Source organism: Sycon ciliatum, chromosome 4 (assembly GCF_964019385.1).
Source record: "Sycon ciliatum chromosome 4, ocSycCili1.1, whole genome shotgun sequence".
NCBI lineage: Eukaryota > Metazoa > Porifera > Calcarea > Leucosolenida > Sycettidae > Sycon > Sycon ciliatum.
Window position 1 is genome coordinate 17,640,288 of NC_088646.1, and position 26,396 is coordinate 17,666,683.

Sequence of the window (26,396 nt, forward strand, 5' to 3'; positions counted from 1 at the left end):
CGTGTATAGCGGTACACTCAGCGGTACACTAATTCTCGTGCCATTCTCGTGTCACAAATAGGGGTGCGCGGATTATGCTCGCACGCACCCGATATTATGCTTTCGGGCATTTCCCGCGGAACTTCGAAAGTATTCTCCCAAAACATCGAAAAAATTCTCCAGAATTCCCCCCCAAAAAAAGAATCCCAGCATGAACCGTGCCTTGCGCATGCTCTTTAGTATGCAAAATGGATGGTCAGGCACGTGATCACTGCATGCAGTATCTACACTATAGTACTACATCATGTACTAGGTATATACCGGTATAGGTTTAGACGTCTATATCTGACTGTACACAGCTAATATGTTGTGTCCGGGTATTGCTGCATGTACATCTACATGTACATGTACGTGCGTCAATGGATGCGCGCTTGTTCTCTGGTAGGTCAAAATAATTGACAGAATTCCCCCAAAACTCTTCTGAAGGTCAATGGATCCGGCAAAAAATCGATGGAATTCGCCTAAAAGTCCCAAAATTTTCTCGACGATAGTATTCCCAAATTATTCCGGGAATAATCCGCGCACCCCTAGTCACAAAACTGGAACATCGAGTACCAGTATGGAAAGGCTTCAGACAGGAAGCCTTTCCAATGTACATGTACATGTATATGAACATGTATCATGTACTTCTTACATGTACGTAGGGATGTCAATTGAATATTATCCTCTCCACGATGGTAATTAGGGGGCATTTAAATAATAATTGTCTTCATCAACTGTTCGAACAAATATTTAAAAGAGATTCGTTGAAGTGTCCCATTAGAACGGCTTCAAATAATTTTAGAGTTTTTCAGTGGAATTGTTATGGCGATGATGACGTCCGATCAGATTGACCATCTCCACGTACTACGTGACGTACATGTACAATCATGTAGCTATTCCAAAACTCTTCGGAGCTGATCCACCTCTCCCAACGGATGAGGTTGTGGAGTTTCGAGGAGCTTCGGTTTTTTTTGAAGAGGCCAATAAGGCCATGCACCTCTTCAGAAAAACGAACCTCCTCGAAAAGTCAAAGAGTGACAATTCAGGAGGTCCAGGAGAAGTCATACTTTTGTTGATGCCATCCAGGCGTCGTCTGGTCTCGTCTGGTCAAAAGAAAAATCCATCACCACTATTTGACTGACCTACTGAAGATGGCATCAACAAAACTAAACCTGACCAACAGTACTGACCGTCTACCCCTTATTTAACTGGTAATCAAGTCTAGCACATCTTGGATGCGCACTCCACCCGAGTAGTAGTACAGTACATAGTAGTAGTATTTATACATACTTCTCTAGGGCAGTCCCCACAGTACAGACCTATGGTCTCCTTACGGGGTACCCTAGCCAATCTAGGATTGCGATACGATATTGACTTTTTTTTATTTTTACTAAGGCCACAGCTTCCAATCATGACATGCAAAGCAGCGGTGCAGCATCGCAGGCATGAATCGTGGATGTGGTGACGGGGTCTGATGTGCTCCGCCCACCTAGGGTCTCGGCTTCACTGCACAGCAAACGCGTCGAAAGAAAACTTGGTGAAGCAGCAAGGCGGACCGATGCCGGAACTGAGTTCCAGCGGTCAGCGGCTAAATAAGAAAGAGAGAAATAACCAAATCGAGAGGAGGCTCGTGGCAGTACAAGTCCAAGCGAGACTTGCGAGTCTAATATATATTTGTGTAACAATGGGAAAAGTAAAAACAAAGAAAATTGTGAATGCACTAGCCTTTTTTTTATCTGCAATGTAAACCTAAGCGTGTGCGGCGACTTAAAAGCCAGTGCCAGCATTAGAACATACATGTATGCATTCCATTGCACTAGACAACACCTAAAATCCACTAGACATGCATCATCATCATCATCATCATTATAAGCAGCCGCAGCAGGAGCATCTGCGATACAAAAAAAAAGAAGGCGAAAAATCGTAAAAAGAGAGAAGGAAAAAAATGAAGACAAAAAAACGGCCTTATGCATCTGTGTGAGCCGGACATGCACAGTGTGACTGCCAGGCAATACTGCTACATGCCAACACCTTCACATGCAGAGACATAGCATGCTAGCAGAGACAAACCAGTAGACATACGCTTTACAATAACATGTATGATAAAAATGACCAATGGAAAGGTCGAACCGGCCGACAAACAGTCCTTGACACAGCCTCTTGGTCGGGTAACTTGGCACCAGTTCATACAACACCTGTGCTGTACAGAAGCCTTCTATCTCAACGAAAGGTGGTCTCTTGCACATTTCATCGCCTCGCCAATGCCGTCGTTCTCTACGGGACTCCTGTAGGTTTTAACACAGATAAAAAAGTTAAAAAACAAACAAAACTTGTGCACGTCTGACTGTTCAAAACCTGGTTTAGTTGGTGGACTCTAACGCAGAACTTGTGACCCACCGCTGTCCTTGTCTCAATCAAAGAGAGGGGATTTTGTTTTACAAATCACGGTCCAATACATGTATATGTATATGCCCGACTATGGGGATCTGTATGGAATTTTATTCCTGACGCGTCAATCCGTTCTTATAGGAGCAAACAGAAAAGTGATGTCTCCGTTACTGGTACTCTTCTGTAGGTTGAAACGATTGGCGCTGGTCCGAAAGGGCTGAATAACGTCATTTTTACCACCCAATGCTAATCGTGCATTTTTTAGCGTGACCTTTTCCCCACTTTCTATGCATAAACAGAGCAACAGATAACGTCACAGGAGATGAGTCGGGGCAGTGACTAGCCTGAAATGAGAGAAAAAAACCGCCAGACCCACCAGCACTCGCACCCCGGACCTTGCTTGTCATGAGTAGTGCTCTAACCATCTTGATGACTTTCAAAATGATTGAAAATATTGAGCAGAGAGCGTGGTGATTTCTTGCACAACAGCAAAGTCCAAAGTTCGTTGAACGTCAGTCGTGAATCGGCTAAGTGTCAACTCAAGGCGGCGGAGAAGCGCAAGGTCTTGTGTGGAGAGCAAACACCTGTCCCATTCCCCGGGTGTCAAGGGAAAAAGTCAACACGTCACTGTCACTAAACCGCATCGGTACCTACGATGTAGGTTTCCGTCCTACATAGGCATACAGGTAATTTTTAAGTGAACCTCATGAAAAATATAATTATTTAGTAGAATCAGCTTGCATGCTGCTCAATGTTTTAAGGGCTTTTACAGACAGTTTTCATTTTTTATTTATTTTATTTTTTATTTCACCTTCCCGTGGCCAGAGAATATGGGCCAATATGGAGGGAGGGGGGGGGGGGGCGGGGCGGTAGCCAGCCATGGCAGTAAAAAATATAAAAAAGCAAAAAAGAATATTTCTTTAAGTGTGTTACATTGTGTACATGCGTTCTCACCTTTAATAGGCTGTGCATGTGCTGAACGCTTACAGCTCGTCCTTCTTCGCATCTGCCCACCGCTTGTTCGATTCCTCACTGATGTCCATGCCGACAATGACATCGCACAGTCCTGCATAGCTTTCATGCCCCCCAGCAACAAGGAGCTCGACAAGTTTGTCAACATGTGCATTCCGCCCACGATGCAACAAGATTCTCCCTAGGTCGTGCACAGTACTGAAGCTGATAAGGTTGGCATCTCTACAGCCACGGCAAAGTTTTTCTTGTGGCATGTCGTACATCAGAGACCACAACTCAGCCATGAATTTGCGAGACTTGAATGGATTCTTAGACCTGGCTTGTCCTAATGTCACAAAAATACACATACACATACACGTAGGCACAAACGAAGCCATGTTTTTGCTGATCAATCCTGCATATCCGTACATCATCACAACACTCACCAAGCGGTCTCTAATACTCTATACTCTTGGACAGGCAGGCATAGTGGGATGGTCTAAGACCATGATTGAGAAACAGAGGGTACCAGGTTCAAGTCCTGCTTGGAAGCGGAAGGATTTTTTCCAGCCGTGCTGCGACCCACAGTTAATTGGGAACTCGTGGCCTGGCACGAGGAGAACATGGATGCAGTGAATGGGATTTTCGGTCTTTGACCACTTTCTGGTGAGCGGATTATATTTACCTCCCACCGCTTTAGGGCCGGGTTCCACTGCGGCTCCGCTGCTCCGCGGCACTTGGCTGCATGCAGCGGAGCAGCGCGTTCCACTGACACTCGCCATTGGCGGCACGGCGGTCGTAGTCCACACTTTTTGATGACGTTTCACCTGCCTGCGCGCGCGCAGGCAGGTGAAATCAAAAAATCCTCGTGTTCTGGCCTGCGCAACGAATTAAATTTTGAATTATAAAATTCTGGCGTACGAAACAATGCAAAGTACGGGAAACAGGTCGAGCCGCGACCGCGGCTCGCAGTTTTTGGTCAAGAATCGTAGCAAAAGCTCGCGGTGAGCCGCGGCCTCGCTGCTCCAGCTCGAGCCGCGGTCACTAAGGTAATGATGACGTTTCAAGCCGCGAAAGACGAGCAGCGGAGCACCGGAGCCGCAGTGGAACCCGGCCCTTAGGAGCTGCATCAGCGCCTTGATCCTTGAAGGGTGGTGGCGTTCCTACGGATGCGGAAAATTCGGTTTCCAGCCGAGTCTCACGCGAACCGTGAATTTTTTTGGTGCACCAATCACTGAAAAAGAAGAAAACATAGGAAAATCAACGGAATCTCAGGAAATTCTCATCTTCAGAAATGCAGTCACTGCATAAAAAAACAGAGATTTTAAATACATAGGTTCGGATGGTGAGCCAAGGATTATTAAATAGTGAAGAAAAGGACCAAGAAACAACACATTATAGGGTACCTCACTTCAAACTCTCCAACTACGGTCTCTTCGCTGCATACGTTCACTTCACTTCCAAAAAAATATAAATAATATTAGATACAAATGGAATGCACCAAATTTTCGGGCATGGCCCATCTTCAGGGTGAAAAAACCATTCAACTAAAGCCAACAAAAACTGAAACGAGTATATATGCTGTGTGGTGCGGTAGTGCTGGAAATCTTTCTATGTGTGGAGGGTAGCAGCAATGGTGAAGTGTGTTGGTAGAAAGGGAAGGAGCGAAAGAGACCAGTGGAGAGCTGTGTCTGTAAGTGTGAATATGTGTTAGTGCGATGTGAAGGGAAAGCACGAGAAGTGTGGTTACCAGCAGCAATGGTGAAGTGTGTTGGTAGAAAGGGAAGGAGCCAAGTGGAGAGCTGTGTCTGTAAGTGTGAATATGTGTTATTGACATGGAGAATAGAATGCAAAGCATGCAATGTAGCTGGGTCCATGGGAGTGAAGACCAAGATGACGACAACTATTTGCTAAGCACTATATAACCATATAACCAGCTAGCACACATAAACATCAAAATAATATCAAATATTATCATATCATATATTCGCAACATCACAGTCTACCACAATTTACAACACCAGCATCTAACACAATAGTTTCACACTGTGTCCAGCAGTCTCCAGCCACGATCCCTGTTAACACTTGGGCGTTTATCACGAATGAACATTGCTTCACGTATACGACGATTCACAAGGGACGACTGCTTGGCGAGAATTGATGCGTTGGTGATGGGTGTAGATGTGATTGCTTGTTGTGGGTGGTGTTCTGCATAGTGTTCTCCCCATGGCGTCTCCAGCGCTTGCGCTTTGGCCTCTCTGCAATGCTCCTCAAATCTCTTCCTTGCAGTTCGCTCGGTCTCGCCAACGTACTCCTCGGCGCAAAGTGCACATAACATCGAGTAGATAACATCTTGAGACAAACATTGACCACTCTCCATACCAGCATCACATGCACGACATTCAACTGGTCGCCCCCTCCCTCTTCTCTTCTTATACACTTCCTTCGGGCATTCAGGACGGGACAATGATGACGATACCAACATGTCCCTTAGTGACCGACCGGACTGGAACACCACACGCACATCCTTACTGAAAGACCTCACCGTACGACGAACATCGCGTGCCAAACGATCATTGACGAAGGGCAGTTTGATGATGGATGTGTACGATTGGGAGCTCCTGTCAGTCGTGTTGTCGTCCAACTACTTCCAATTTGACGGTGTCCACTACAGGCAGCGGAAAGGCCTGGCAATGGGCAACCATCTCGCACCCCCAATGGCAATCGTTTTCATGTCGAAGCTCGAGTCGGAGGCGATGGCTATGTTTCCGTGGAAGCCTCGCTTGTATCGTCGCTACATCGATGATTGTCTGGTAGTATGGTGTCATGGTCTTGTCAAGTTGATGGAGTTCGTGCAGTACTTGAGCAGCAGACACCCAGACATACGCTTCACAGTAGAACACACCCAGCAGAATGTCTCGCACACAATCAGCTACCTCGACTTGTCTATCTCTGTGGAGAGTGGTGTTGTGCAGTGGGAGTTGTTCGTTAAACCCAGTCATAGTGGTGTCCATCTATCGTACGAGTCTTCATTGCCATTGGGGGTGAAGCGTTCGGTTGCCCAGGAGCAGCTTCGGCGCGCAAACATCAACGCGTCAACCGACAGGGGGAGGGAGCGGGGAGAGAAGAAGATCGAGACATTACTACCAGACAACGACTACCCACAACACGCTATTCAAGCAGCCAAGCACCATGCAAGCACACCAAGACCATCATCCACCAGACAACGACAACAATTGTACACATCCATCATCAAACTGCCCTTCGTCAATGATCGTTTGGCACGCGATGTTCGTCGTACAGTGAGGTCTTTCAGTAAGGATGTGCGTGTGGTGTTCCAGTCCGGTCGGTCACTAAGGGACATGTTGGTATCGTCATCATTGTCCCGTCCTGAATGCCCGAAGGAAGTGTATAAGGAGAGAAGAGGGAGGGGGCGACCAGTTGAATGTCGTGCATGTGATGCTGGTATGGAGAGTGGTCAATGTTTGTCTCAAGATGTTATCTACTCGATGTTATGAGCACTTTGCGCCGAGGAGTACGTTGGCGAGACCGAGCGAACTGCAAGGAAGAGATTTGAGGAGCATTGCAGAGAGGCCAAAGCGCAAGCGCTGGAGACGCCATGGGGAGAACACTATGCAGAACACCACCCACAACAAGCAATCACATCTACACCCATCACCAACGCATCAATTCTCGCCAAGCAGTCGTCCCTTGTGAATCGTCGTATACGTGAAGCAATGTTCATTCGTGATAAACGCCCAAGTGTTAACAGGGATCGTGGCTGGAGACTGCTGGACACAGTGTGAAACTATTGTGTTAGATGCTGGTGTTGTAAATTGTGGTAGACTGTGATGTTGCGAATATATGATATGATAATATTTGATATTATTTTGATGTTTATGTGTGCTAGCTGGTTATATGGTTATATAGTGCTTAGCAAATAGTTGTCGTCATCTTGGTCTTCACACCCATGGACCCAGCTACATTGCATGCTTTGCATTCTATTCTCCATGTCAATAACACATATTCACACTTACAGACACAGCTCTCCACTTGGCTCCTTCCCTTTCTACCAACACACTTCACCATTGCTGCTGGTAACCACACTTCTCGTGCTTTCCCTTCACATCGCACTAACACATATTCACACTTACAGACACAGCTCTCCACTGGTCTCTTTCGCTCCTTCCCTTTCTACCAACACACTTCACCATTGCTGCTACCCTCCACACATAGAAAGATTTCCAGCACTACCGCACCACACAGCATATATACTCGTTTCAGTTTTTGTTGGCTTTAGTTGAATGGTTTTTTCACCCTGAAGATGGGCCATGCCCGAAAATTTGGTGCATTCCATTTGTATCTAATATTATTATATATTTTTTGGAAGTGAAGTGAACGTATGCAGCGAAGAGACCGTAGTTGGAGAGTTTGAAGTGAGGTACCCTATAATGTGTGAATGGCTGCAATGGAGTCTGTGAGTGCTTAGAAAAGAAACAACACGTTAAAAAATGTTTTTTTATTTTTTTCTAAACACTTACCGGCACTATTACCTTCATTGTACCCAATTCTACTTCCCCTTCCCCATAACTAGATCTAGCTTCGCTTTACACTTCTCTTGGCTTTTTCCTGGTGCGTGCTCGTGGCATTGAAACCGAGACCTTTGCTCGGTGGAGCTCCTGGTACCTCACCATCACTGATGCCCAGTGCAGCCCCTACTCAGTACCTGTTTGTTTTTCTCCACATAAGTCAGTATGATTTCTCGCCGGCCGAGCTGAGCAAGTTAGGTGAGAAATGATTTCTCGCGCAACAACATTTTTTTCTCTTGCGAACATGGCGTCTGATGTGTTTTTCTTTTGTTGCTGTTCTTTTTGCCCGACTTCTTCAGTCAGTGTTTTGAGGCTCACCAAACTCCATGCGCTCCGACCCTTCATGTCTGCGCATCCTCTTCTCTTTCTTTTCTGGCAATAGATACCAGTATGTCGTGCCTGTTTTCATACTGCCATGTTGCCACTTGGGGTTATACTTATACACCCGAGTTTTTTCCCCTCATTCATGCGTCCGTCGGCGTGATAGTTTTTCCCGGCTGGCTCGGTCCAGAGAAATTAATCTCACCGTCCCAAGTGGTGTTTGTCCTGGCCTATTTATATTGTAAGCCGAATGTACTCATTCTTTCGTCCTGGGGTCTGTCCCCCTGTTGTTGCTCCTAGTTTTCTTCTGCATTCCGGTTAACATCTGGCTGCGGCCTACTACCCTCACTCTGTGTGCTTCTGCCTCTGTTGTCTGGGTCCATGTCGGTATCTCCCCCAGCCTTTTTCCAAGCGACCTCGTACTTAAGAACTCAGATGGTGAGCCAAGGAAAATTTGTAACATGGGAAATTGTGGGCACAAGTTATGCACAAGTTAAATTGTGCCCACAATTTCCCCTTCTACAAATTTTCCCTTGGCTCACCATCTGAGTTCTTACTGCACACCTGAAGAGCTGTCATGAACAATACGACGAAACGATCGCCGTGTGATGTTATTGCAATTAGTTAGTCCATCATTGTCATCAACTAAGTACAGTACTGTGAGATACTGGCGTTCGGTTTGTTACAAGTCGTCCTCGCGAAGCTTCCCCTTATATTTTCATCTTTGACAATAATGAGCCTCCCAAGTTGGGTGGTTGTTGCTTTGCGTTTTTGAATTGTGGTTTAACCGTTTTGTCTGGTCTTGCCGTCCTGCCAGCATCCCAGGCCAGCATTCCATGAAACCTTCGAATGTAGCTTGTGCTCGGCTCGATGGCGCTGGCCTTCCCCTCTTTGGAATTAGCACTAATATCCATAAACCTTCCAAGTTGAAAGGCCGTTGGTTAGCGCTATCGAGCAGTGCTCAAGCTGACTTTCATGTCGTGGAATGTCTCAGTACTCCCTGTCAGTTTTATGCTAGATTGTACACGTCTGACTGTTCAAAATCTGGTTTAGTTGGTGGACTCGACCGCATAACTTGTGCCCACAATTTCCCATGTTACAGACCTCGTACTTGGGCATGAATCTTGAAATCTCTCCAAAAACGTGACTGCGTGTACGCGTCAAGACCCTTGTACCATCATCCTTCCATGCGACGGACCCCACGATAGGCGACCACCGCCTTTGGGTCATCCTAATAATGTTATTATTGTTTTTCTTCAGATTTATCCCGTTGGTTTCTTTCCCTCAAACCAGTGAACATGTTATGACTTGGGGCTCCCCGCGTGCTAGTTTGTATGTGAAGTGCGTGGGTTACTGTGAGGGCTGCGTCCCACCCGCCTGTGTGTGTGTGGATTCACAGGAAGTGTGAGTTACGAAGTCTGAAGAAAATGTTGAACGGTCTCTGGTGGGATGACGACTACACCATAGCTCAGTGGTTAGAGCATCGCTAGCTACAAGCGAGGGGCCCTGGTTCGAGTCCTGGTGTTGACTTTTCCCGTTTGTGTCTTTCCCTCAAACCAGGAACATTATTACCATATTATCTCTAATATAAGCACGGTCCTTTATTTTTTCAATGTACCTCCGCCCCGTGCTAGACGTTCCTTTATTGGAGACTGTTCCATTATTATTTCAACCTCATTTCAGAGGCTTGTTGCCATGCCAAATTTATGTCAGACACACACATTTCAGGGTTTTTTCGCCGGTACAGATAATGAATTTACACAGTGTGCTTATAATGGAGACTGAGCACTTTATTTTTTGAATGCCGCCCCAAGGTGTTCTATTATTGGAGACGTGCTATTATTGGAGACTGTGCTTATATTAGAGATAATACGGTATTTTTAAGAGCTGTGCCTGTCTGATGACACGACCACCCGTTTGGGGTTTTTCACCATAGACGTACTTGAGTAGACGTAAACGGGAGTCGGAGAACGTAATGTGATGACGGCCTAGGCCTCAGGCTGCGTTTACGGGAGGATTTTCAACCCCGGTCGAGTTCAACCCGGGTTGAAAGTCTGCACGATGGAAAAATAGGTGGTTGTTTACATGAAGACAGTCTATTACTGATTTACCGCCAAAAGTCCACTTCTAGAGTCCTGTGTGGTCACGTGAATACTTTCGCGCGAAATTTGCATGTGCACTTATTTGTGCAGTGCTATTCAAACATGGCGCGAGATGCGCACAGAAGTTCGCCAGTACGATTTCTAAGGGGAGGGTTGAAATCAGGGAGTCGTCAAATACCGGTACCATATTTGACGACTCCCTGGTTGAAATCAACCAGGGGCGAAATTTCAACCTGGGTCGAGCGCAATGCGTCATGTAAACACGCCAGTCAATCCGCATTCATGGCGGGTTGAAAGTCTGTACGATAGACAAAAAATAGGTGAGCGTTTACATGATTCATGAAGACAGTTGACCCGGGTCAAATACTGATATGCCACCAAAATTCCACTTTTAGAGTCCTGTATGGTCACGTGAATCCTTTCGCGTGAAATTTGCACATGCACTGCTGTTCAAACCTGGCGCGAGATACGCACAGAAGTACATGTACGTAGTACGATATCTTTGACCCGGGTTGATATCAACCCTCCCCTCAAGGGAAGGGTTGAAATCAACCCGGGGCAAAATTTCAGCCCGGGTCAAGCGCCATTCATTTTGTGTACATGGCGGGTTGAAATCTGACCCGGGTTGAAACGCCTCATATAAACACAGCCTTATTCAAATAGGGCTTTCAACTAGGAAGTAGTACAGTCCGTATCGGTTATAGTGTGGTCGTGTAAAAGAATATACGGCCTACACGAATGAACTCTCATGTTTTCATAATCATAACATGGATTTCAAGTGCAAATTTATTCTTACAAGCAATTTATACCATAGTAGGATACATGGGTCCTAAGAATGGACTTTGTGTAACGAAACATGCCAGATTAGTACAAAGTGTATCGCCTGTAGTAATAACATCTGTCCAATTCCGTTCTGATCTGATTCTCATTGCGTCGTGGTGGTGCAGATTCAACTGTTGTGGTCATGTAACTCATGTTGCATAGCCACATGGTAAGCCTATGGGACTATGACCAGCCACATGCACAGAAGTACTGCGTTGCATGACGTACGACGATCTTCCTGCCCCTGCGCACGTGCATATGATATGCCTCACTTGATTTATCGTGTGTAAGAAATATCGGAAATAAGAATAGAAAGTCGGTTTTCAAACACCCATGCTATAACCGATACCTACTGTACATTGGTTTATTTTCAGTTGGTTTCCTCGGCCCTGACAGCTGGAACGCGCTCCCTGCTGAGGCCCGTTTATGTTCTTCATTGCAATTATTCCGCAAATCAGAACTTGCTTTCCTAGGGTACCCTGTAAAAAGGCCTTAGGCCTTTGGGGATTGCCCTATTAAAAATTTGATAATGAGAGTAATGTTGAGTTCGAAACAGGACGACTGACGACACATTATCCAGACATTAGGGAGGTTCCGGAGTACGATTTTTCGTGCCAAAATCCGTAGAGGCGCTACGCATTTTTTATACGTCGTTTTCGAGCAGTGAAATGTTCCGGGGTACGGAACTTATGTGTTTGCCGTCATTTTTTTTTTTTTTTTTTAATGTTTATTTGAATTCGGATAGCTCAACAGAACAGAAGTACAACTACAAAGAGTACCGAATAGAAGGCCCCGAGAACGGGAAACCAAAAAAAACAAAAACAGCAACATCAAGTTACTGATTATGCACATTGCTTGAAAGCAAATCACAACAATGATTAAGAGTTAAGCTGTGTTTTAGCCAAATAGCCAATTTGACGCGGAAATCTGCGATAGTAGTGCAGGACTTCAGGTCGTCTGGTAAATAATTCCAAACAAGAGCCGATTTACTTGAAAAGGACAGAAAGCCAGACATAGATCTATAGCGATTGATACTCATGTTATGAGTTGTAGAGCCGCGAGTAGTTCGGGTAGACGTACAGATGGGAAAGAGGGACTGCAAGAAAACAGCCGGCTTAATACAGTAACAGTGGAAAATGAATACAAGGAACAAAAATACTGATCGATATTGGAAAGAGGAAACATTGAGGTGGTGAAGAAGTGGCGTGATATTAGCTTGGGGTGATGCGCCACAAGCAACTCGTACAGCGCGCCGGTGGAGTGAGGCTAGCTTGTTTCTATTTTTAGCGGATATAAACGAAAGGTATACAGGGAGAGCATATTCTAGATCAGGCTGAATAACACCGACAACGAAATTACGGCGGGCAAACAGGTTCATCTGGCGGAAAGATCGACGCAGTACACCGATCTTCCGTGAGGCTTTCCGGACGACATTGTTAATGTGTTGGTCAAAGGACAGCTTATTGTCAACAACGACTCCTAAGCATCTGGTGCTTTCCACTTCCCCTAGCGTAACATTTGACAAGGTGATTTGCAGTTGTTGCCTTTGTTGTTGTTGCTGACTCCCTGTGGCACGTTTGGGATGGATTTGCATGACAACGGTTTTGTCGGTATTTATCTGCATACCAATGGAGCCAAGGTGGTTGTTTAGTATCTCCAGTGCCGATGACAACTTGGCTTCGGAACGCGCCTTCGACGGATCACTATAGTAGACTGTCTTGTCATCTGCGAACATCAGTAATTTTGAACCCGCTGTCTCCGCAAGCCGGGGAAGGTCCCTCAGGTAGACATTAAAGAGGGTAGGGCCTAAAATACTTCCCTGAGGAACTCCTCGAGACACTGCAAGACTTGAGGACTGGCTGGCTTGCGTGACGACACGCTGAGATCTCCCGGCGAGGTACGACGCAAACCAACGCAGGGCGCTTGCATGAACACCCATGCCATGGAGCGCAATGAGTAACTGTTGATGCTGGACGCGATCAAACGCCTTGCTGAGGTCGACAAAGGCTACACTGGTAGTCTCTCCGCGGTCCTGGGCCAGTTTCCAATCATTTACAGCAAGTGTGAGCAGTTGTGTCGTGGAACGAGCTGGTCGGAACCCAAATTGGTGATCGTGGAGGTGATTTTCGATGGTCAAACTGTCACATACCTGATTTAGAACCAGGCGTTCCAGAGTCTTAGCCAGAATCGACGTGAGTGACACAGGACGATAGTTCGAAGGAGAAGTAGGATCGCCCATACAGGATTTCAATATCGGCGTGACATTAGCCAACTTGAATTGTGTCGGGAACACAGCAGTGCACAAAGAGGTATTAAATATTAGGGTGAGGGAGAAGGCGATAACTGATGCAACGGCCTTCAGGATGCTCAGGAGGAGACCATCTGGCCCAGGCGCTTTCGTACCGTCGAGTTTCTGAAGGTGCCGAAGTACCTCATCCTCAGAAATAGGGCGAAACTCGTGCAAGTCACACGGTCTTGAGGTACCACTTGGAACAACATAAGCCGGGTTCGGATCTGACACAATACTATGGAAATACCTGTTCAAGGTATCTGCCTGGACGAGAGGCTCAGTTCTAGGGTTTGTGCGCCGGGTGACTGAGTTGATGGTGCTCCAAAGACGCCTAGGATCTCGCCGGTAATCGTCACAGATGGAGCGGAAGTGGGCATTTCGGAGTTGGCGATAAAGGTTATTGCATTTGCTGCGCAAAACTTTGAACTCCTTCTGTAGAACCGTACTACTGCAGTCAGACGAGCGGTACTTTCTGTAGACGGTTTTACGTCGCCTAATGAGAGCTAGTAACTCCGGTGTCATGAATGGGCACTTCTTCCTTTTTCCAGGGGATTGTCTCCGTGATATTATGTAGGGTGCAACCACATCCAAGGCGTCTTCAAATTTTCCTTGCCACTCTTCTAGCATTACATCGACCGACGGGGACGAGAAGGATCCGAGATCAGAAATTGACAATAAATGAGAGAGATCAGAGGCAGAGGCCTTACTGTAATCACGGCGGCGGGATCGATATATTTGTCCTTGTGTTGGAATTGACTTCGGAAAAATAATACTGCCTAGGTTACGATCGCAAACACGTCACATTCCCGCGCTATGCCTTTTTATTTTGAAAATTTGTACCGAAATCAAAACTTCCCGCGGAAAATCGATGTTTCTCGTGCCAAATTTGTACGCGAAAAATCTTTCTGCGCCCGATGACGCAAAATCTCCATACGAAACATGGTTCGTGTGAAAGCCAGTCCACACGGATTCTCCGTGCCGAAAAATCGTATGGAGCACGCCTGGAAAAAATCCGTAGCGCCCATACGGATTTTGGCACGGAAAATCGTACCCACGTACCTCTATTACAACGGGAACAGGTAGGTTGGGGGAACGACATTTATTATAGACGACGAGACAAGAGACCAAGACGAACGAAACGACTACATTGAAGAGTGAGAAAAGAGAGCAAGTCTGAACGGCAAGATAAAGGGCCTGGGTAGCTATGGCAAATATGGGCGCGCAAGTAGCTACCCAGGCCAACGGAACAAAAGGAGACAAAAGGTGAGTACGCAAGTGCATGCAGGCCAGCTAGAAAAGGTACGGGAGGAAGTACCTAACAGTAATAATAATAATACATGATATTGTACTACTCCCTCGTACATGGTATTGTACTGCTCCCTGCTTTCAACTGCAAGGTCATAACGTGAAGCAACTTGGAAGAAAGTGTATGTATGCCAAGTGTATCGGGGAAATGCATGCAGGGCAATAGTGCGGATTCACGTCAAGTGCTAGTAGGAATTCGGCCCGCAGATCGGTCAGTAGATTCAGACCTGTTTCGCTAGAGCGTTTCCAGAAGCTGGAGTTATCAGTAGGCCAGATGTTTGCTTCCATCGAGAGTTCTATGTCCCGCCTCGATCAGGCATCCGGGAGTTTATCGAGCACACCAATCCGTGGATATCGATGTTCGAGGGTGAAGAGGAGTAAGGCCCGGACGAGACGCCGTCTCTGGCAGATTATGTGACTCGCTCGCATTCTACCTGACATCCTCTACAGGTCTAACGGATGATGATGATACCTCTCCTCCCTAACATCAGCCCAAAGATGCTTCCATCAGTTCGAATAACATGCATGATGAGCTCGGTAAAAAGCATAGCGTAGGGCACTGAGCTTACAAGTTCTCTGGTTCTAACGATTTGCCGAATGTAAAAATTCGTTAACATTTGAAGTTTATATGTACACAACAATATGTACATGAACAGTCATTTGCCGGTTTTGAAAACGGAATTCGGTAGAATTTCACCTCGCTAACCCACAAAAATCCGGAGATCGTTGACGTTAAAATATCTGGTCTTACAGTAGCTCAGATGGTATATCCTCTATGCGGCTGTGTGTGCATACAGTAGCCTCTTCGTTATCTTTGTCTCTTGCCACTGCCTCCTTTAGAAATACACTCGCATGCTCTTGCTATTCCGCTACGTTGCACTTCTTTTCGTAAGCTATTTTGCTTCTTTTCATTTCTCTCCGCTGTTTCCTCTTGTCCCTTGTTATCTCTTCCTCCAGTGTGTCAGCTTGTTAATAAAGGCGAGCCAGTCAATTGGCTGCCGGGTGCACCCCACTGGTACAGCCACCATGGCTCATGGTTGCCCCTGCCATTTTATGTCTCCGCTTCTTCCTGATACCCGTCAAAATCGAACTTGGAGGGTTGTGTTCAAAGTTTAAACAAAAAATCTAGCATGGCTACAACTTACGGACACGTGGCGCACTCGGTGAAGTTTGTGGCTTATGAACCACGCTGTGCGATGGCTTCCTGGAAAGGAAAGAACAATCAAACAAATAGAATTCCATGTGTAAGCTCTCCGGCGTGAACGCCAACACCCACGTAGGCGTAAGAGAGAGAGAGAGAGAGAGAGAGAGAGAGAGAGAGAGAGAGAGAGAGAGAGAGAGAGAGAGAGAGAGAGAGACAGAGAGAGAGAGAGAGAGAGAGAGAGAGAGAGAGAGAGAGAGAGAGAGAGAGAGAGAGAGAGAGAGAGAGAGAGAGAGAGAGAGAGAGAGAGAGAAAAGAGAGAGAGAGAGAGAGAGAGAGAGAGAGAGAGAGAAATAGATAGGGAGAAGGAGAGAGAGAGAGAGAGAGAGAGAGAGAGAAAGAGAGAGAGAGCAGGAGAGAGAGAGAGAGAGCCAGAGAGAGAGTCAGAGAGAGAGAGACAGAGACAGAGGGCAGTGAAATCTGGATTATTTCTTTCGTACATGCACGCGCACACACGCACACACACACATATGCACACACACCCACACTGCACACACACACACACACACACACACACTCACACACACACACACACACACTTTTACTTGTACTTTTACTTGTTGCTCACTGCCAAAACTGGTCACGTGGGTCTCCCGGGAGAGGGGAGAGAGACTCGAAAGGAATCTTGGAAAGATGACTCAATTGGCTATTGAACCGCCCAACGGCCGACACCCCCTGAAATCCCCAAAGCTCTGGGTGGATTTGAAAATGATCCCACTGATGGGCTCACCACACCTCAGTACACACACACACACACACACACACACACGCAAACACACACACGCAAACACACACACACGCAAACACACACACACACGCAAACACACACACACACACACACACACACATGCACTCTATATACGTGCTTATAAAACACACTCTTACTCTTGCACACACGTATGCTGCATATGGATAGACCTTGAAATGGAAACTTACTTGTCTCCTTCCATCGAGACTGGCAACGTGAACACGTTTGGTTCTTCGATCATTTCAGATGTAGCGCCCTCTGCAGTGTAAGAGACAATATGCACACACGATGGTCTTCTTTTTTAAACCACAGGTAGTGTTTTTGGTTTGTGTACAGGCAAACTTTAGAGCAGTTTTTGAAAGGAGAAATACTAAACATGGGATAATTCGTTGCAGTGTATAAAATAAAATCACGGATCGAAGGAGACTTAGCTGAACCAACAAACCGATCAGCATGGATCAAGGCGCAGAGAAAGCTCCTAACACGGTGGGAGGTGCGTAACTCAATCAGACCCACCACGAAGTGGTCAGAGATCGAACATCCTTCCGCTTTGAGTAAGGACTTGCATTTTTGGACCATTCTAACAAGCCCTTCCTGCTCGTTGCAGAATTGGGCGAGTTTAGTGAAAACACACTTTTACAGATTTCAATTAAATTTGGAAAGAGTGGAAAAATGGCGTCCATGAATTGTTGATTGGTCACGGCTGTTACGTAGATCACAAAATCGGACATTCAAAATGGCGTCATTTTTTTGAAACATTTTGAATTTTTGAACGCGACGGCCCCCAGAGAATAGCTGAGAATTGCATTTTTCACGTTGGTATCCAGGCCATTTTGGCTCCTATCGTCTCCCATCGACACGGTTTACCATACAACCGCGATTTTCGTCCAGGGGAAGCTTCAAGGAACGCATTGATGCCTTTTGGATCGTCTTTCCCAAGAGGCGACAGGTTTCTGTCGCCATGTCGCCTCCACGTCCTTTGTTCTTTCGATTCCCAAAACTGCTCTACTTTCATTGCTGCCTACATCCCGGCGCCGAGTTTTCGCAGCTGCTTGCTGTGTTTTTGGTGGCCCTAGAGACCTTCTATAGCTCGAAAATCGCGCTCTTGTCCCAGATCGCGCAAAGGAAGTCTCGATCGCGCATCGACATTTTAGCCTTGTTTGTTGCTTTCTGCTCTGCGATGGAGCACCACTCGAGTATTCTTGAATCCGTGTGTCGCATTGGTGGCCAAAAACTTGCCAGTGCTAGTCACAAAACTCCATATCCGGTGAAGAATTATGTTGAAGAGATCGGCAAAGTTTTTAAAATTGATGTTTCCAAAGATTCCCCTGACGTGCATCCCCAGTACATGTGCTCACTTTGTCAATTTGCTATAGCACGTTCAATGAGAGATGACACATATAAGTATTGTAGTGGGGGCTGCAATGGCCCAGTTACATGGCAACCACATACGAGATCTAACTGTGCCGTATGTAAGAGTGATGCTGTACGAGCCAAGGGCGGCCGTCCACCGAAACGGAAAGCCGTCAGTGAACTGCGTGGCCAAGCGGCAAAACGACAGACATCAACGGCATCAACATCAGCTGAACTGCCAGAAGGCAGTCCTAGCTCTCAGCAAAGACGCACCAGCAGCAGTAGCAGCGGTGACACCAACACAATAGCACACACCACTGATAGTCAAACATCCGCAGTTACTTTGGACGAGATTTCGGCGCACGCAGCGCCTATGTATCGGGCTGAAGCAGCATTAGAGAAAGAGCGGTTTATTGACAGTGGAGCTGTGCAGGAATGCATGATATGTTTGCAAGTGGTAAATGGAGCAGTTCAAGCCAAATGCTGTGAAAATATATTCTGCTCAACATGCGTGCACACGTGGATGAAGAGTCACAATACATGTCCAGTATGCAGACAGCCAATGGCACTGGCGACACTGCAGAAGCCATGCAAGCTAGTGTGCAATATGGTTAGCAAGTGGGGTGTACATTGTGACTTCCATGAACCAGCATTGTCGGGTTGCCCAGCAACCGTTCGCCTCCATGAATTACGAGGTCATGTCACATCATGTCCGTTCAATCCATCCACATCCTCAGGAACGCCCATTCGTACTGCAACCAAAGCTGCAACAGTGGAGGAGATCTTAGCAGCGTCACCATCAAAGCTACGGGGCGATGTGAGTGACAGACTGACCTGTCACCTTGTGTCCGCCAAAGCAGAAGATGGGAGGCTGGAAGTGAAAACCAGCAGCCAAGGAAGACCGCAAGTTTTCATGCGAACAACAGTTGGCAGCAAGCAGCCGGAGGAGGCATCAGCCAGGACGCTGAAACGACGGTCACTGGAAATGGAGCGCATCACAGAGACAGTTTGCACCACAGCAGATGCAACACGGCATGGCGTTGCTGGACTTGGCGCTACCAGCATCAAACCACCTTCAGGCACTGCCCTTGCCATCAAGGCCGATCTAAGCCTTCCTTGGGCGCAACTCCGGAAGCTGCGCAGATGGCTCCGCTCCTTCGGAGTTCAGCTTGAATCGGAGAGAAGCATTCGCTCATTCATAGCCACCACCTTGCCGAAATACACAGTGAAGCAGCTCCCCTTTGTCAAGCGGACTGGCGAGTTGTCACTTGCTGCAGCTGTCTACTTTCCAAACCTAACCGACATCATTATCCACTACCTCGACATACTTGACAGCGGCAGTAAGCTGACATGGCATGATGGCGCCATCCCAGAAACGGAGATATGGGTCAAGCTGGGCGGTGACCATGGTAAGACAACATTTAAATTCGTGATGCAAATCGCCAACACCATGCATCCAAACTCACTCGCCAACACTGTGCCAATCTGCGTGTTTGCAGAGAAGGACTTGCCGGCAAACCTGGAAACTGCACTCTCAATGTATCGGAACCAAATTGCAGAGCTACAGGGCCAGAAATGGAAAGGCAAGACCATTGTGCCTTATCTGTTTGGTGATTACGAGTACCAAACCATGAACTACGGCTTGTCGGGTTCCAGTGGCGTAAGGCCTTGCCTCCATTGCTTGTGCACGAAGAAAGACATGCAGGTCCCACCAGCGAACCGCGACGTACAGTATGGAGCACGGTCCTTAGAGAAGATGGCGGAGGACTATGCACAGTTTACTAGCGCAGGTGCTCTGCTGTCAAAGGCAAAGCTGTATAACAACACCATCCGACCAGTCCTATTGCCAGTGCCCGTTGCGAGCGCCATTATTCCAGTGCTGCACCTAGACCTCGGTGTATTCCCGTGGATCTTTGATGTATTCACACGCGAGGTCCGTCTTCTGGACATGCAGCTTGCAGAACAATGCGACGCTGAAGAGCAAGACAGTGGACGGTTTAGAGCCTTGTCAGCTGCAAATCACAAGTTGTCTGGCTGCAAAACAGCGTTCTCGGAAGCAACAGCGAAAGCCACCGCTCTGGAGAATCATCTGCACTTCATCGTCTTGTTTGGCCAGCAACAGGGCATGGCGATAGAAGCACTCGCAGGCGTGCTACAACGGGAGGTTGAGCAAGCACAGGCCGACACAGAGCAGTGTAGCTCACAGCTGAAGATTGCTGAAGACGAACTGGCCAAGTTGCGCCGCAGCAAGGATGTTCTCGGCCCGTGCGAAGCGTCCATAGAGCCAGTACTGCAGAAGAACATTATCCATCGGCAGGCCTATCACGGCGGTGCTTTCGTAGGGAACCATATCCACCGTGCCCTCAAGCCCGCCGTGATCACAGCTATCACTGAGGCCCCAGCAATTGTCATTGGAGATCGGTGCCCAGCTCTGCGGAATGATGCTCAAGTAGTCAGTGAGCGGTACAAGTCCCTGTTCAGCCAGTACGCAGCGTGCAGATCTTCCTTCAGCCATTGCAACAAATGTGGAGAGGAGGAACTGCAGCAATTGGAGCTCTCCATTGCCTCGTTCTTACAGAAATGTCGGAGCGAGGTGGTGGAGAGAGGCTTAGGTCACATCACTCCAAAGCTGCACCTCCTTGAGGAACACACTGTGCCGCTGATGCGGAGAGTTAACGTCGGGCTTGGTCTACTGTCGGAACAGGGCGCGGAAGGAATTCACGCCGAGTTCAACCTGCTCGAGAAGAGATACGGTTCCATTCCCGGCGAGCTTGAGCGCCTGCATGCTGTTGCAGAACAACACCTCGTATGCACCCTGCCAGACGTTGCAGATCAACGGCCCAAAGTTCGATCGAGGCAGCGGACTGCTCCATCGCAGGCAGATCAACCAGCCAGTCCGCCATAACACTGACTACACGCAAAGCCAGAGAGGTAAGGTCTAACTGTTCACTTCTACTTCCTCCAATAATAATTCTTCTTCTTGATGTTTTCGACAGCAAGACTTCTGTTCTTACTTCCTTGTCGTTTCAAAAAATATTTGGGTTTAGACCGACTTTACCGAAAGAAAGTACTAAATCCGGCGCAATTATATAATTCTATACATTTTGTACTAAGTCGATAGGATTTCAGTAAATCCGCAGCGTTTTCAAACTTTTCGCCGCCATCTTGTTAGATGTCCACTGCGTAACAGCCGTGTGGTAGTGCAATGCACTCCAGATTTCATTTTTGTGATTATGACCAAAAAATCTCTATAAAATCCTATTTAGGTGCGTTTTCACTAATCACGGCTCGACTAACATTCAGGAACCCGCCAATAATTATATCAGAGCCACGAGTTGCATAGAACCTGCACACTTTACCGAATAAATATTAGCAGTTGGTTTAGTTAATTAAATACACAAAAAGTACAGATTAATCCAAAATCCCCTGCTGAATCGGCCTTGTCTGGGGTGGCAGACAGACGATGGTAGCGGTAAATTGTTTCGTCGCCCGCATATGTGTGTGTGTAGCATGTGTGGAGCCCGCAGGAAGATGGTGTTCACAATCGCCAGCAGTGGAGGGAACAATGTGAACCAGTCTTTTATCATTTGTTGAAAGCTTACTGGGCATATTCTTCAACAGGAACTTAGGGGAGCAACGCATAACACGCATATCTCTAACCTCACCTCCACACCATCACATCTTCGACATTACACATTCATCATCATTCTGTCTCCTTTCTTCTTCTTTTCTTTAAAATACGTGTATGTTGAAATATCGCTAGTACTTCCAGGTACGCCGATGTTTTACTTGCTGCACTCGCTGACATAGCACTCGTGTGTGATAACTGCAAGATGTCCTTGAACAAACTCTAAAACTCTTCGTCAGAGACATGCGCCTAGGTTGGACCAGGATCATTCGACTTTATAAATATATTATTCGTGCTCCAAACTCAATGGACAATGGATTCCTCGTCCAATACCTCTCAAAGTAAAAATATGCTCCCCCCCCAGCAATACATGTACATACACATGCATACATACTAGCACTTCTTTATACATACATGTACTAGCAATTATAGGCGATTCAGACTACGGCCAAATGTGACCACGTTTCTACGACTCAGATGGATTTGATCAGGGACTGACTCGACTGTGCATAACATTTTGAAACACAACTGCATCACCATGGAAATTCAAGTTTGCACGTGACTTTGGCCGTAGTCTGAATCGCCTATAAATTAGTGGGCTTACCAAAAGTCACAGCCTTGACAGTATCATCCAGAACGTATGGCGCACCCAGCGCCCAGCCGCGAATAGTGCGAAGTGCCACGGAGTTGGCGCAAAGCTTCACCGCCAGGTTGTGCCTATCATCTGGGTTCTTCGGAATCCCTCCTACGTGGATGCCCAGCACACATGGGGCTTCGCCGGCCACAGACGGAGTCAATTTGTAAAGTGGAGCGCCACTCTGCCCTCCACTTGAATGCACGTAATGCTTCAGCAGGTTGGGAGCCAGCACGACGACCCGAGAGGCCGATGGTACCCAGTATTTGCGTTTCTTTGCACGGGGTGGAAGCTCATCTTTCTTGTGATCTCCAACTCTGCCTGGATACCCACACAGATAGGCACTCACGTCATCCGGCTCCAAGTTGCCCCAAAAGACTGGTACTTGTTGGTCAATGCCTGGGAGAAGTGATGGATTGTTGAGTAGGTCGACTTTGCGCGCCGCAATGACACCGAAATCGTAGGTGTAGCGGTCTAGCTTGGCCTGGTGAGCAGCCGCATGAGCAGCCGCATGAGCAGCCGCCTCAGCCTGGACCTGGACAGACTTGGCGTTCTTTTCGTACATGTTGGAGACCTTCAGCCATCCGGCCTTGCTATTCTTCCCTATGGTGTCAGTTAGGTAAACTGGCGTTTGAACACCAACTTGCTTCAAGTTCCATCTCTCAATAATCTTAAGAACGCGATATTGATTACAACCAGTCTCACAGTTCGGGTTCTGTTCCTCTTCGGGAATGAAAACGCAGTAGAGATTGTGTGCCGCAGTAGCAAAGTACACGTAATCCTCGTCGCAGTCTTTGCTCAAATCCTGAAGCAAGAAGCAGGTACCGTAGCCTCCTTTTCCGCACTTCTCGCATTCTATCCTGAGATGAAAAATTGACCTGCCCATGCGCTGGTGGACCGGGTTCGTAGAGTCAAAGGGTTTACGAGCATCCACATATTCGGTTGGGTAGATCTCAGACGTGGCCATAACTCAGTCACTGCGGTAAACGAAGGTATTATCTACAACCTGCTTCACAGGAGATTGCGCCTGAGGTCCAGGCTAGCCTATAGTCTTCAGTGAGAACTGCAATGAGTCCGGGTCACTCCGGGATCCCCGGCTCTCTCAAAACAAGTGCTTGGACCATGGAATGTTCGCAAACAGAATCTGATTACGATTTTCTCGCTGTACTGACTGTGTATATAATACTAGCAGTCTAAATCCACTACCGGTACGCGGTATGAGCGCAGACTGCACTGGCCCACACTCCACAGCCTCTGAAATAGGCTAGCGCCTAGCAGCTGCCAAAGACATGGGAAAGAGTCATACCTCCTGCATGGCGTATTGCAGCAGTCAGTGCAGTTACGCCAGTACACAGTCACAGTATTGATCTACACGTGTGACTGTACCTAAAACCGAACTAAGTACATGTACTTGAACGAAGTAAATTACTTCGTTCAAGTACAGCCATGTACTTTCCTGCAGCACTGGCGGTCACACGACTATCCGTCACAACGAGCTTCGTGACAGCGAATCTGCTCAAAGCGTATCTGCTTATCTGCTTTGAGCCAGCCCCGTCGTAAAAGTAAGAAATTAGAACTGGCCCATTGTCCCCCCAAATGCGAACTGATCCACCTAAATCGCGAATGACGGGACCCGAACGCACCAGTAGCACGAGGTTCCTACCTGTGGATGCAGATGGGGACGTTGGTCCGGACTATAGGCCATGTACTGTACTAGCGGTAGGTGGTGTTGCCCTATGATAATTGCTGTCCTGTGCCCTCCCGACCTCGTGCTACTGGTGCGTTCGGGTCCCGTCATTCGCGATTTAGGTGGATCAGTTCGCATTTGGGGGGACAATGGGCCAGTTCTAATTTCTTACTTTTACGACGGGGCAGTACCAGTAAAGGTTTTTTAGAACCGCTCACAGAGCGATTTTTATATGGATAATTTCAGCTCTTTTTCCGTTCCCTCCCCACCCCAACCCCGAAGGTAAACATGATGACCACGCGCGCGATGTACTGTATGTAGCCATGCGACTGCAATAACACACTGATACATACCAGCCCTCCCCGCCTCGCTACCCCGCACACAGATACACGAACATGTCTATGCACACGGCACACACACGTGGCCACGCACACATACGCACATGCACACGACACAAACAGGAAATTCTTCATGTATAATGGCATGCAAAGCAGTGGCCACCGTACTTGAGCAAGTTGAGGAAGTCAGTTGTGAAACAAAAATAATTCAACTACAGCGTGTAGACAAGCTGACGGCCAAAGCACAACATAGCAAACATGACATTTGCCCAAGGATTGCAGTTTGCAGACCATGCCATGGAAGCAGCGAATACAGAATGTAATATCATACAAAGTGACAAGCAAGGACGTGGCCATCATACACCAGAAACTTGCAGAACGTCACATATCCAACAGATAGAGAAGTGAACAGCAATCTGATACAGCCCACACAGATCAAAGCGGACCTGATACTCGTCCCAGGATCGCAAGTGGCAAACCCTTTTCAATGCATAACATGCAGGTGTACGTTAGACGCATGAACATCTGACCGTGTCGCCAGCATACAATGTCATCACATGTTTACCCCACAAGTTACACACATGCACAGTAGAAGCACAATGAAAGCAATGGAAAAGTACGATGTGGTTGCTGAAGCATCTTCACACTTCAAATTCAGACTTCAATGTGGTCGTCACGGGATGATATACCTGCAAGATACAAGTGATGAAGAAAGAAAGCAGAAGGTCGTGAGGTAGGCTATGAGACACCACAAACGGTTCACCTACATGTCTGTTCAGGGCTAGTGCACTCACACGGAGAATTGTCATAATCGAGCATTTCCCAAACTGAGAAGTGCAATGAAATCCACTTGCATGCACAGGAGCAATTTTGCAATTATTATGATGCGCAATTTGACACGATCTGCGATGCTGCGTGCGATGTGCCCTGCTGTCATGATAGTGACAGTCACCGCGGTATGTTTTGTCAACGTCGCCCGTGCACTCTTCTGTCAAGTCTAAAGTGCTCACATACTTGGCAATGTTTTTGCAGTGATTAACTTTTATCCTAGTTATGTCACGGGTAACTTTAATGAAGTACCCGCAGGCCGTGTCGATCTGCACATCGTCCACTCTCTCATGTACTTGGCCTGCTTTGTCTGTGTATCCATTTCATGTGCGATCCACAAAATCGACTAGACAGTGGGTGCAATACGCTCTCTACCTGAAGACGTTCTTCTGGCGACATCTCGCCATGTACTTGGCCTGGCTTTGTCTGTGTATCCATTTCATGTTCGATCAACAAAATCTCAATGCACTACAGAGACTAGACAGTGGGTGCAATACGCTCTCTATCTGAAGACGTGAACCATTAAATTTTTTGGAAAAGTTATGCGTACACCTGAAACGTAATGAAGTACAGGAATAGAGAGAGTGACTACAATACGCTCTCGACCTGATATAGTGATAACGTGAGTACAAGACACTCTCCACCTGATAACGTGTTAGTAGAAGGTAACAGGTCTACAGTCCCACCGTACCCTTCATCATTCCTCATTTACCATCGCGCGATACCCTGGCACACACTGGCAACATATCAATGGGGTGCCTTACCGTCGTCTAGAGGAGACGTCTTCGCAGCAATATTTTCCCTCCTGCGCATTCAGTCGCCGACGCGACAGCGTTCACGGGGCCGTTCCAGTTGCGGAAGACATTCGATTCATCGGGCCAATTCAGAAACAGGGCCGTGGACACACAGGGGGCAGAGGAGAGACATTGTTAGTGGACAAGAAATATGCAGTGGCAAGTGGCGAGTGCCGCATGGATGTCAAGTTGTCATGCACAATTCAGCTATTACTTACGGTCCAGCTAGTCCTGCCATTGCTCGCTCGTCCTGGTTCCTCCTCGTTCGTCTTCCTGCACGTCTGCACTTCTCCTTCCCCACCGTTGGCTTTGCGGTACGGGGGTGCCGGAAGGAATTCCCACCATGTATCCATGTACATGAAGTCCCACCATGACTCTCCATGTACATGTCCACGG

The 26,396-nt window shown here is 47.3% G+C and overlaps 1 protein-coding gene across 1 annotated transcript; it reads right to left on the bottom strand.

Moving 5' to 3' along the window:
- Positions 1 to 1,280: 1,280 nt before the first annotated feature.
- LOC135814767 (uncharacterized) lies at positions 1,281 to 23,508 on the bottom strand. Its single transcript, XM_065327937.1, has 5 exons — positions 22,324 to 23,508; positions 16,927 to 16,996; positions 15,935 to 15,993; positions 3,364 to 3,706; positions 1,281 to 2,306 (listed from the first exon to the last, which is right to left on the bottom strand). Exons 1-4 carry the CDS (start codon positions 23,318 to 23,320, stop codon positions 3,393 to 3,395), a joined length of 1,440 nt encoding a protein of 479 aa, XP_065184009.1. The 5' UTR covers positions 23,321 to 23,508; the 3' UTR covers positions 1,281 to 2,306; positions 3,364 to 3,392.
- Between the last annotated feature and the right edge of the window lie 2,888 nt (positions 23,509 to 26,396).